The 12,414-nt window shown below is 47.9% G+C and overlaps 1 protein-coding gene across 1 annotated transcript in view; it reads left to right on the top strand.

Moving 5' to 3' along the window:
- Positions 1-12,414, top strand: part of DNAH9 (dynein axonemal heavy chain 9) — a 266,848-nt gene that overhangs the window by 159,414 nt on the left and 95,020 nt on the right. The window contains 3 exon segments of the mRNA XM_032498821.1: positions 1,741-1,937; positions 7,112-7,274; positions 9,098-9,221. Of these exon segments, the coding sequence (XP_032354712.1) occupies positions 1,741-1,937; positions 7,112-7,274; positions 9,098-9,221 (484 nt within the window).

Below are 12,414 nucleotides of genomic sequence, written 5' to 3' on the forward strand. Positions count from 1 at the left end.
AACCCAGATATCATTAATACGGCCTTTATCCTCTCCCAACAACACTTGAAATGCCAACCTGAAGCACCCTGGCTACACCAAATCTGGCATTGAAGAAAAGTTGCTGAATTTCCACCATGGAGGTACTACAGTCCTGCTTCTACTATCCAGAGCTTAAAGTTCTCTTACTTGTGGCTCTTACGTGATACAACCTCACTATCAAGAAATCTTTGATTCACTGTGTGGGTTGGTTTTCTCTCTCTCTCCTGCACATCTGGCTTGTTTTTTCATCAGAGTCTTTGTGGACCAGGCTTTTCGGAACTGCCCTTTAGTTCTTTTCCTGCCAGGTCGTTGGTGTGAATTGACTGCCATCAGGACTGCTCCCCAGTATATTAGCCCATTTTCAAATTGGGTAAATGTATCCCCACATCACTTCCCCATGTGTTTTCGTCAACTAGCAAGAATGACTCTCCTGCCTTGCATTAAATCTTATCCAAATGTCCAAATGGACATTTATTGTTACTTTCTAGCAAAGCAGGCATCGTTAAAAGGTTTCCTATGGCCCTGAAACCACCTTCAGAATGTAATAACTCTTTGCTGTTTAACTCTTTCCACTTCTTTCTTCTTATAACCAAGCAGCACCCTGGCTTCTTAGAGATGTGACTGTCACCCCCACTTTCCCTCCCTCTGTTAGGTTTGATGCCTCTTGTCCTGTGGGCTCACGGGGCTAACCCTACAGTGATTTATGCCCCAGGTGATGCCTCTGCTGTTGAACAGCGTGCTGATTACCTCCTTGCCAGGTGGATTCTCCAGTCTGACCCTTAGGAGAAAAAAAGGGCAAGTGCGGACAGTTAAGCTGGTATAAATCCCTGCTTATGCGTTAGAAAACCTTTTCTTTCTTGGACTTGCTTCCTCTACAACCTTTCTACCTCTTGAAGTCTCAGGTATTTGGGTTTTGATGAGCAAATAGTTCCCTTCCAAATTAAAAAAGAGTTAGCTGCCTCTTGGATACTTGAAGGATGGGTTGATAGTGACGAGACGTAGACTCCGACTCTTTCAAGTCAGTTGAGCTGTGCTGGGTGTGTATGAAACAAGGTGAGGTTTGCCTGTGGGCAAGAGTGGACACACAATAAGCCCAAATCGTTATAAATGTTTTATAAATAAGGGGCCCTGCTGTAAATGTTTTGATATTATCATTGTCCCCATAAACTAATCAGTCACTTAAGGATGGCTCACGGCTCATTTTTCAGAAGCCAAGCTCTGGGTTGAGTGTGTGAAGTCGGGGCTGGCAATCTCACAGGAAACAGGAAAGGATGTCTTATGACACTGCTGTGGATTGGGGAGCAGGACCTGTTGGAATGGATGTGAGGATGGGGAGGTGAGGTCTTTGGGCCACGGACTGGTGAAACCCGACACTGGTGAACGAACCCCTGCTCATGGAAATTCACCCATATGTCCCCACCCACTGCTCTGCGCAGACAGGGCTCTTGCTGTGTATGTGGGAAGGGGACCTCCCACCTCCCATTTCCCATCATCAGCCCACAAGGAATGACCAGCAACATCTGTGACTTCATGGAGCTGCAAAATGAAAGTTAAGCATCCATTTTTAAGAGCTTCTCAGGAAAAAGGACGTGTTGGAAGCTGTACTGATAATTTTTAGAGCGTGTTCAGAAAGAAACACAAATGAGATGTGTCTACTCTGTGTGGAGCCAGAATTGAGAGTCGGTAAGGAGAGTCCTTGCCCCTGTGTCTCATCTCCAGGATATGGACGAGACCGTGGAGTGGACCCGAAGCCTGAACATGTATTGCCACTTTGCAAATGGTGTTGGTGAGCCCAAGTACATGCCTGTGCAGTCGTGGGAGCTTTTGACCCAGACTCTGGCAGAGGCCCTGGAGAACCACAACGAAGTCAACACGGTGATGGACCTGGTTCTCTTCGAGGACGCCATGCGCCACGTGTAAGTGTGCATCTCCCTGCCTTTCCTTGGCTGTCTCCTCTCCCCACTGTGGGGGTCTCATTTGGGTGTTGGAGGCCACTTTGATACAACCAGGAAAGCAGCCACTGCCTCCGCCCTGAAGGTGAAGAGGGCTGGTAGAGCAGCGGCTGCAGCTCCTGCCACTGGCCTCGGGGCAGCATAGGCAGAGCTCAGGGGGAAATGGGTTTATTCCTCATATGCCCTGCACTGTGCTGGGCATCATCACGTGACACCAGGGGAAAATGTGAGATCATAAATGAGGCATCAGAACAGCTTGGGGCCCACCTTCCCAACCCAGACTCATGCAAGGGCCAGCTTAGACTGAATAGTTAGACTGAAGGTTTGAAGTGCACATGTGTTTCAGAAGCCAAGTATCCTTTCAAATGTTGTTGCTGTCGAGGGAATCACGGAGAGCTGTCCCCAAGCCTCCCAGATAGCGAGCACTCACCACTGCTTTCCCGACACTGCTCTCCGCATGCCGCAGCCTGAGTCCCAGCTCCCCACCTCCCTGCCTGCTCAGCTGTCTCCACTCTGTCCCCTGGGACGCATGGCCTCCAACGGCAAAATCTGCTTTATCATCAACTTCTCTGAACCTCCTTCCCTGATGGATTCTAACTAAAACCTGACTGACCCCAGCGTTGAGGAAAGCTGTTTTTTCTTCCCTGTCCCGTGTCCCCCAGGGCCTAGAGAAAGGTATGTACCCGCCTTCTCCCCACCTCACCCCAGAGGTGTATTTAAACCGTTTCTCCTTTTTTATCGTTTACGAACCCCAGTTCTTTCATACTCATCACCTCTCCTCATTACTGTCACCTACTGACATCCTGTTTCTCCCCGTCGTTTACCAGCGACCTTAGTGCTTGGTCCCCTTCTCTCCTCGAACAGACCTTTCTTCATCCCTGGCATCTGTGCATCACCTGGTCTCTCTGTTCCTCGGTGTCCTTAGCTCCAGCAGTCTCCTCTTCCGTCTCACCTCAGCCACTCACTCACCCGTTCCTACCCCAGAACTTCTGTCATTGTAATGAGCCCACCTCCAAAATCTCAATTTCAAACGTCCCTCTCTCTGACTCGTCCCTTCTCCCCCTCCACTCACCTGCTCTAGTTTCCAGCTATTCTTACTTCCCAGTTTTACTGAGATATAATTGACACATAGCATTGTGTCAGTTTAAGGTGTACAACATGATGATTCGATATAAGTGTGTATTGCAAAATCATTACCACCATAAGGGTAGTTAACAGCCATCACCTCCAGGGACAGTTATTTCCCTCGTTACGAGAACCTTGGAGGTCTGCTCCCTTGGAAGCCCTCAAAGACACAGTACAGGATCATTAGCTGCAGTCATTGTGTTGCACGTGACTTCCTCAGAACCTGTTCTCCTTATAACTGGAAGTTTGTAATTTGTACTTTTTGACCCCCGCACCTGATTCCTTCACCCTCCACACCCCATCTCTGGTAACCACAAATCTGAGCTCTGTCTCTGTGTGTTTGCTTTTATTAGATTCCACATATAAGAGATAATACAATATTTATCTTTCTCTGTCTGACTTATGTCACTTAGCATAATGACCTCAAAGTCCATCCATTTTGTGGCAAATAAATATATTCCAGCTATTTTTAAAACTTCATCAGGATTTCATTTCATGGAACCACCTACTTTCTCAAACTTCTTTGTCTCTCTTTCCACCATGTCTTCACCTTCCTGAACCGCCGTAGACTCCATCACCCCAGTACCAGCTCCCCTGACTCTCTTGTCATTGCATCCAGGTGACAAAACCCTGCTGTAGCTAAACCTCCCCTCCCTGGGGCTCCTCTAGCATCCAGAGAGCAGAAGCAGCCTCTCTTAGACCAGAACACAGAACACCCAGCATCCCTGTGAGAAACAGGTGTCACCCCACACAGTGCCTGGGGCAGCGGGCTGGGGTTCACACCTATGACCCCCGGGGGCAGCTTGTGGGGCAGCACAGAGGCTGGGTCTGCCGCACTTCCCCCAGGAACCGCGGGGCTGGCGCAGGGCCAGGTAAGAGCCTGTGTGTGTTTACAGTAAGGCTTGCTCATCCTCTGCCTGTTGTTCTCACCACCTGAGTTCTTAACGTTTTCTTTTGTTTGATTCCTCTACAACTTTCTCTTGCCGCTTCTTTTACGCTGACCCCGGTAACGGAGCGCTGTGGAGTGGTCACAGGCATAGGTTCTGGAGACAGAGCCAGGCCCAAGTTCAGGTCCTGCTTCTGCCACTACCTGGCTGTTGTGCTTTGCAAAGGACACTTAACCTCCCCAGGCCTCAGCCTCCTGCTCTGGACGGTGTGGATAGTAAGAATGCCTGCACCATAGGGTTGTCGCACATGCCAGGAGCTTTGCCCTTAATAAGCAGTCTGTGATGTTAGTCCCTGTCTTCGCACCATTGTCCGCTCTCCCTGAGAGCACCATTTGCTCTCGTACCAACTTCCTTCATCATTTCAGCAGATTCTCATTCTGCTCTTTGTGAAAGCTTTCCTCTAAATCTTTTCCCCTGCTTTTGGCATCATCTTCATCTGTCTTTTTCCTTTTTTTTTTTTTCTCACTCCCATGTATATTTTTTTGCCTCCTCTTTTCTCTCCTAGAATCACTTCACATTTATTAACAAAAAAAGGAAGTTCAAATGTACTTCTCTTGTGTCCCTTCTTTTGTATATGTTATCTGTTCTGTGTGTGTGTGTGTGTGTGTGGGTTTATCTGGTCTGCAGTATGCCGCTGCCTCCAGCTGTGCTGTGGCACATCTTCAGCTTTTGTTTTTAATCTCCCAGAAGCTCAGTAATGTGCTTAACTTAGACTGCCTTGGTTTCCTGGCCCAGGAATCCTTCAGAATATTGATCTTCTTTTTAAATTTTGTAATTTAAATGCAGAGTCCTTTGCCCTCGTCAAGGGTTGTTAATGTATCCCCAGCTGGAGCCCAGTGCTGACAGTTGCAGACTTAACCATCCTTCTTTGGAAAATTCAACACTAACAGTGCATCTCCCATTTAGAGACTGAATAGCGTGGACCATGCTAAGCCGGGTTCAGGCCTTCCGGAGTAAAGCAGGGTGTTGGGCGGCCCACAGAACCTAGCTGGGCTTCTCCTGCCCCATGCCTGCCTCTCTACTCCATTCACTCTTTCCTGCCCCCTCTTTTTTTGAATCAGAAGAGAGGGCCTGGATATCTCAGCACCACAGTTTCTCCTTTTGTCATTGTAGCCAGGCACCATCTAGTGTAGACACAGTGTAGATGATTCCTTGCATCTTCCTCACCCCAGATATGATGCTGAGTGTAAGGAATGGGGTGCTCTATTTAAATTTAACAAAAATTTCTTAAATACCTTCAGTGCACTAGCACTATAGAGAAAACAAGATGAGTATACATGCTCTTCAGATGTCTAGAATCTGCAGTGTAATAAGGCCGCAAGAGAAGGGTAAACCTGCTTGATCCAAGACAGAGTATCACAGGTAAATAATTATAAATGAAAAGGTAAAATCATAAAAAGAATTAAAAGTAGGTCAGTAAATAACTCCTGAATATTTAGGGGAATAAAATTCAGCTACGTAAACTGAGTGACTCAGAAGCACCACACAGTGGCTTTATCACTGTTACGTGTCCCCAGCACACTGGCTCCATGTTATCCCTGTGTTATGCGTCCCCAGCACACTGGCTCCATGTTCTAATTCAGCTGACACAGTCTGCCGTGTCCCCATCCTCCAGTGTAAGAGAGTCCACTTTGGATCAGTCCTAAGAAAAGCTCAAATTAGTGCCACCCTTCTTGGGGGCAGTTTTTCAATAAGCTTCAAAAGCCATGAAAACTGTCTTGCTGTTTGACTGACTGTTTACCTCTAGGAACTCATTCTATGGACATAATTAGAGATAAAAACTCAAATTATCTATATAGCAATATTTATAACTGGACAATGTTGGAAACAACCTAAATACCCAACAGTAGGCTACTGCAGACAAGGAACTTATTCTAGACCGTGAATATTGTCCCATCATTGGAAGCACAGTTTAGCAGATTACTCAGTGGCACAGGGAAATAATCACAGTATATTGCTGAATCGAGGTGGTTTCAAAACACTCTGTTCAGTATATCATGTGACCCAATTTTGAAAATATACAGAATAGAAATATACTGAATTTTAAGATGTAGTCATGTATATACACATAAATATATGCTTATACAAATACAGAGAGAAACTAGAAAAAGTCTGAAAGGGCTTATAACTAATGTCAATAGTGTTTATGGCTAGATAGTAGAATTGTAGTTTTTTTCTGTATTTTATGCATTTTGTCCAGAGACTAGCTATTATTTTTAAGATGAGAAAAGGAAAAGGAATAGGACTTATTTTTATAAAGAATGTAGGTGCCTTACCTAGGCTGTTTACATAGTGCTGTGGAGAATTCAAGGCAGCATTGGCGGTTGGTCCCGGAGGAGGGGCCGTGAACAGTGCCATGGAAGAGGAGCCTTTGAGGAAGGCCTGGAGGGGGAGGACCAGTGGGCTTTTCTGGAGAACGTGGTTGAAGGCCAGGGCCTACGAGTACTTCCCCCTTGTCGGGGCAGGAAAATGGGTCCTAGAGAAGCTGCAAAGAGAAGACTCCAGAAGCCAAGAAAGTGGGTGTCTTGTAGGTTGACACAAAGGACCCACAAATACTCATTACAGGGACGTCAACGTCTAGGGAGCGAGGGAGCTCCGCCGGAGCTCTCTGTTCTGCTGACTTTAATTTTGTTCCTGCTTGTCCTCTAGTCTTCCCTGAATTCTTTTGTTTCTAATTGTATGCTTTCTACTTTTCTTTTTCCTGTGCCCACTTTCTTGTCTAAAAGCACAAATAGGTGAGGCCCAGTGAAGTGGGGGAGGTGTGGCAGAGGCAGGCTTGGCTGGGGCTGTAGGGGAAGCCCGGGCCCCTCCCCATTGCCGTCCCAGCCCGCTCCAGTCCTTCCCAGCACTGCTCCACTGGAAGCTTTACCTTAAATCAAAGCAGGGCGACTTCAGTCCACTCTCAGGCAAGAGGCGAGGCCAAGTCTGAGGACAGTTTAGCCCCAGTTTCCCACAGCTCAGCCCTGACGTGCCTGCAAGGAGGGCTCCAGGTCCCACTGGGACCATTAGGCGTGCTCCTCCCGGGGGAGGCTGGTCCAAGCCCTGTGCCCCTGCTTCCTCCCCCAGCTGCCACATCAGCCGCATCTTGGAGGCCCCGCGGGGGAACGCTCTGCTGGTCGGTGTCGGGGGCAGCGGCAAGCAGAGTCTGACCAGGCTCGCGGCTTTCATCAGCTCCATGGACGTCTTCCAGATCACGCTGCGGAAAGGCTACCAGATTCCTGACTTCAAGGTGGGAGAGCCGGGCGGCTTCGGGGAGGAGACCCTGCCTCTTCAGCTACCCACACCCCCGTCACCCCTCATTAGCTCCTCAGTTCCCTCGCCCAGAACCTTTCCTTCACTGTCTGTCCATCTTCTTCTTAGGCCCTGGGCTGGTGACAGGAGGGCCCTTTTCTCTGCAGGCCCTGCCCATGAGCACCAGCCTTCCCAGGGTCTGCACTTGTGAGACCCCAGCTGCTCTAGTGCATCTGCCTTGCCTCAGCTCCCACCCACATCCGCATCACATTCAGGACACCTCTCCCCACAGCCCTGACAGGCAGGAGGAAGGCTGACAGTCTGCCCAAGTTTTAGAAGAAATTGGTATTTTAAAAGACAGGTGTAGTAACCACCAGCCGCTGGGACCTTCAGCGACATGTGGTTTCAGACGTCAGGCACTTAGGAGCCACAGGGCACACCTGGAAGGTAGAGAAAGGCATTACATTAGACCTTCAGAGGTCACTTTGTCCAGCCCCCTCCCTTTGACCCATGGCCACAGTAGAGGCACAGGAGGGCGTCATGATGTAATCTCCATCAGTATGCTGCCCTCGCTGTCCCTGGAAGAGTCCCAGCCAGCCCTGAGCTGGAGCTGCCCACCCATCTCCATAATCTCTCAGCCAGTGGTGCTCACTGCTGGTCTGAAGCCACAGCTCAGCCTCTCGTGGTTGGCTGGATCTAAGGTCATACTCCAGGTTCACATCAGGTCAGTCTTTAGTGCTTCCATAAAAGAGAAGACAGATCATGCTTGTAAGAATTATGCATTTACAGAATGATCTAAGACAGTGGGTCTCAACCTTGGCTATCTACTGGAATCCGCTTCAAACATTGCTGATGCCTGCACCCCATTCCCAGAAATCCTGACTTAACTAGTCTGGGGAGTGGCCTGGGCCTCAGGACGTATCCCCCAAGTGATTCTTATGAGAACTGAGAAGCACTGTCTTAGCTAATTTTCTAAGTGCATAGGCTGAGAACCACTGATCTAAAAGGAGGCTTATTAACCTCAAAGGGGAATTATTTAGACACGAAGGAAGCTCTGCTGTAAGGAAACGTATGAGGCTGGTAGAGAATGAGCTTTGGGTCATGTGAGCGGGAGACACGAGTAAGGTGAGGGGCTGATGGCTGAGCTCTGGGAAAGGGATACATCAAAGGAACCGAGACTGAGGAAGCTGGAAAAATTTAAGGCTTGGCATCCTGACCCCAAACTTCATCTACCTACAGTTTCGAATGGATGTAATTTCCTCCCAAATGATCATGTGTGTGTGTGGTGTGTGTGTTCCCCAGTATATTTTTTTAACAACACAATCTTTTGCTGGAGCTTGTCATGAGAACACAAGACTCTGCTACATAAGATACAGTCATCCCCAGGCCGGCAGGCCCAGCTACGTGACTCTTCTGTCAAGACCAAGAGCAACTGCTTGCTTCCTGGGGCAAGTCATTCACTCGTATGAAGATACAAATAACATAGACGAACAGGGGACCCTCTCTGGCCTTTGGAAAGTGGGTACCTCTTTGCACAAAGCAGGAGCTCTGGAAGCTAACTCGGGAGCCACAGTGGTTGTGTGAATTAAAGACCATCACCATTTAATTCTACTTGCCCACCTCTGTTGGGACCGAGGCCTGGGAATGAGGCGTGTTTTCCTGCCTTTCAGCACAAGATAGCACTCCTCCTTACCTCCCATTGCCGTGTGGCTTTATTTCCCATGAAAGTCGACGAGAAAGTGGTCCCACTCCTAAAGAGGGGTTGGAAATCTCTTACCAAGAAGGCCCTCTTCTTGGAGACCTCTGCTGTTGTTTCTGCAGGCGGACCTGGCCAGCCTTTGCCTGAAAACCGGGCTGAAGAATGTCAGCACCGTGTTTCTCATGACCAACGCCCAGGTGGCTGATGAGAAGTTTCTTGTGCTCATCAATGACCTCTTGGCATCTGGTAAGAGACTCTCTGCACTTGAATGTCTCCAATAAATTCCTGCTGGAGTCAGAGTCATTCCAAAGTGGAGACTCGGCTCAGGGTCAGAAGAGCAAAGCAGTAGAAATGAGGGCTAAAACTGACAGCAGCAGAAAACTGGTCCATCAGTATTTCAGGCAGACGAGGCGTTAGCAGCAAGATACGCACACAGAGAACGTGTACACACAACACTTACATGATAGGTCAAGATTAGGTTGCCAATTTAATTAATCAAGGACTCAGAACTTTATGGGAGCAAAGTAGAAGCAGGAACATTTGTAGAATGGTTTTTCTTAGTTTATAAAGAACTTGACAAGGGCTATCTCACCTTCCCTGTGACTCTATCAGTGCAAGACAGGACTTCAGTGGAAAGTTCAGTTCTTGATACTTTGCTGTCCTTACTTATTTAGGGATTCAGGACTTATGTCAATCATTCTAGGGGAAAAAATTATGTATACATACATATATATACATATATGTATATATAAACATATACAAGATGTGTATAAATATATATGCCCAAGAAGATAAGAAAAAATCGTGCATAAATTATGCATTTTCAAAAATTTGAGGTGTGTGTGTATATATTTATATTAACTGTAAGGAGAATATAATTTCCTGACTCTTAATCCAAGTTCAGCATCTACAGAACCCCCTCGGAGAAGCAGCTCTCTGTAGGACATGTCCTGTGCGTCCCAGCAGTGCACCTGCCACCCAGGGGCCAGGGGCCAGCTGGTCCCAGGGGAGAGTCTGGTCTGCGTTTGTGGACCCCTTCCACAGGCTGTGGGATTATTGCTTTCTTGCGTCTGGTGTCTGCCCCATGGTAAGCCTGGCCTAGAGGTTTGTGCAGGCTTCCTGGTGGGAGGGGCTGGTGCCCGCCCACAGGTGAGTGGAACTGGGTGCTGGCCCTCCGGTCTAGGGGCGTGTCTGGAGGTGGCTGTGGGCTCAGGAAGTCTTTAGGCAGCCCGCCTGCTGACGGCTGGGGCTGAGTTCCCACCTGGTTAGTTGTTTGGCCTGAATTATCCCAGCACCGGAGCCTCCAGGCTGTTGGGCGGGGCCAGATCTTGGTGCTAATGACCCAAGCAAGATGTCAGCCTCCAGGAAAGCTCATGTAGATGAACACTCCCCAGATGTTTGCTGCCAGCTTTTCTGTCCCCAGGATGAGCCACAGCCACCCCTACCTCTGCAGGAGACCCTCCAAGACCAGCAGGCAGGCCTGGCCCAGGCTCCTGTGAAATCACTGCCTCTGCCACTCCCCCTGGTGCATGTGAGAGTCTGTGTGCGCTCTTTTTAAGAGTAAATTCTCTGTTTCTCCAGTCCTGTGGGGCTCCTGCAATTAAGCTGGCCTTCAAAGCCAAATGCTCCAGGGGTTCCTCCTCCCAATGCCAGACGGCCAGGCTGGGGAGCCTGACGTGGGCTCAGAGCGCTCACTCCTGTGGGAGGGTCTCTGCAATACGATTATTCTCCAGTGTGTGGGTCGCCCACCCCGGGAAGTGTAGGGCCTGATTACATTGCTAGTGTGCCCTTCCTGCCATCCTGCTGTGGTTCCCTCTTTTTGTCTCCAGTTGTAGAAGGTCTTTTTGGTAAGTTCCAGTCTTTTTTGTTCAATGGTTGTTCAGCAGTCAGTTGTGGTTTTGTTGTGTTCATGAGAGGAGGTGAGCTCAAGGTCCTACTATTCTGCCATCTTGACAACATATTTAGCATCTACATAACCACTTCTTCATCTGGGTTAATAAAATAGTGCACAAACGTTCTGAACAAAATTTCTGTCTCCAGATTTCCAGCATTTCAGAAAGCCCATTTCTGCACAGTCCACCTCCTGGGTCTCTGACTGAATGGTCTTTAGTTTATAAAGTCCAAGGACCACGATCACAATGTACTTCTCCATAGTCTGTTCCCTGTCATGTAAAATATATTTCAGGATGGCTCCTCCCATGCAATCCCTAGGAACTTCACTGCTTCAGAGTCACTGACTGCTTCGAATTTCATGCCCATGTACCCCAGGCCATTTTACTATCATCTGTGAAGCACCGCTGGTCCCTGGTCCAGACCATGCACTAGCAGGCTCTGTGAGCAAGCTTTAGCTTCTTTCTGATGAGGACCAGAATCCCAGGTTGCAGTGCTGGCTCCAACCATCACACTGAGCCTGTACTCTCATTCTTTCCCAGTCTGCCCTATTTCCGTTAGCTTTATGTGCAGGAGTTTGCCTACTAACTCTCACACCTTTCCTCCTCCAATCCAGTAAGTTGTCCTTTTCCTAAATACCATCTTTTTTATACCCCACCACCTTGCACAGCAGTATTTCACCTGCAACACTGCCTCACCTTTTAGTATTTTACCAAATAATGAGAAAGAGGCTCAGCTTCGCTCTTGCCCCGAAGCTGTGTCCTGAAGTCTAATTTCTAAAACAATCAAAAAAGGTAAAATTGTGTTTCCAAAGACTTAAAGCTTTGGAGATGCCAGGCGTGTTGCCAGCCTCACCATGCATCTCATCTGACTCCAGTCCAGCCAGGTCACCTTCTCCTAAAATAATGTCTGAGACACAGAAGATGTTACAATTTCACCAATTGAAATTTTGTTCCTCAATGAAGTATTTTTAATTTTTAATTTGGAAGACAACTTTTTTCAAGTTCAGATGAATTTCTGAAGCCCTGCCCACTGAAAACTTAATGCAGTCAGTCTGCTCCAAAGTCATGGAGTTTCAAGCTCATATTTCTCTTTTAAGGCTTCCATATAAAAACAAGATTTACATATACATGTTAAAATGGAGATACAACTGGAAGTAATACTTTTCTAATCTTCTTCCCTTTTTTCTTAACCAGGGGGAATTGAGCATATCTCAGTTCCGATTCTCCCTGTCAGATAATTTCTGGCTAGAAATTAACTGACTGCCAGTCCAGGCAGAGCTGTAAAGATTCCTCAGAACATCCGCATCCTCTTAGGTTTTCAAGTTTATGAGGTTGTGCAGTCACTCCCTTCTTGGATCACACAGTGGAGATTAGGAAACTATACGTTGGGGTACCTTGCTGTTAACTCATCCCTCTGTAGTTACCTACAAATCCTGTTAGGTTGGAGGTAAGGTACAGTGAGTGAGTTCCACTTATTCAGCACTCCCCCAAAAACATAGTCCTCAGCGATCTGATGATCTCATGCCGTAGGCTGTCTGGTTTCCTCC

The sequence above is a fragment of the Camelus ferus genome, chromosome 16 (assembly GCF_009834535.1).
Source record: "Camelus ferus isolate YT-003-E chromosome 16, BCGSAC_Cfer_1.0, whole genome shotgun sequence".
NCBI classification, from domain to species: domain Eukaryota; kingdom Metazoa; phylum Chordata; class Mammalia; order Artiodactyla; family Camelidae; genus Camelus; species Camelus ferus.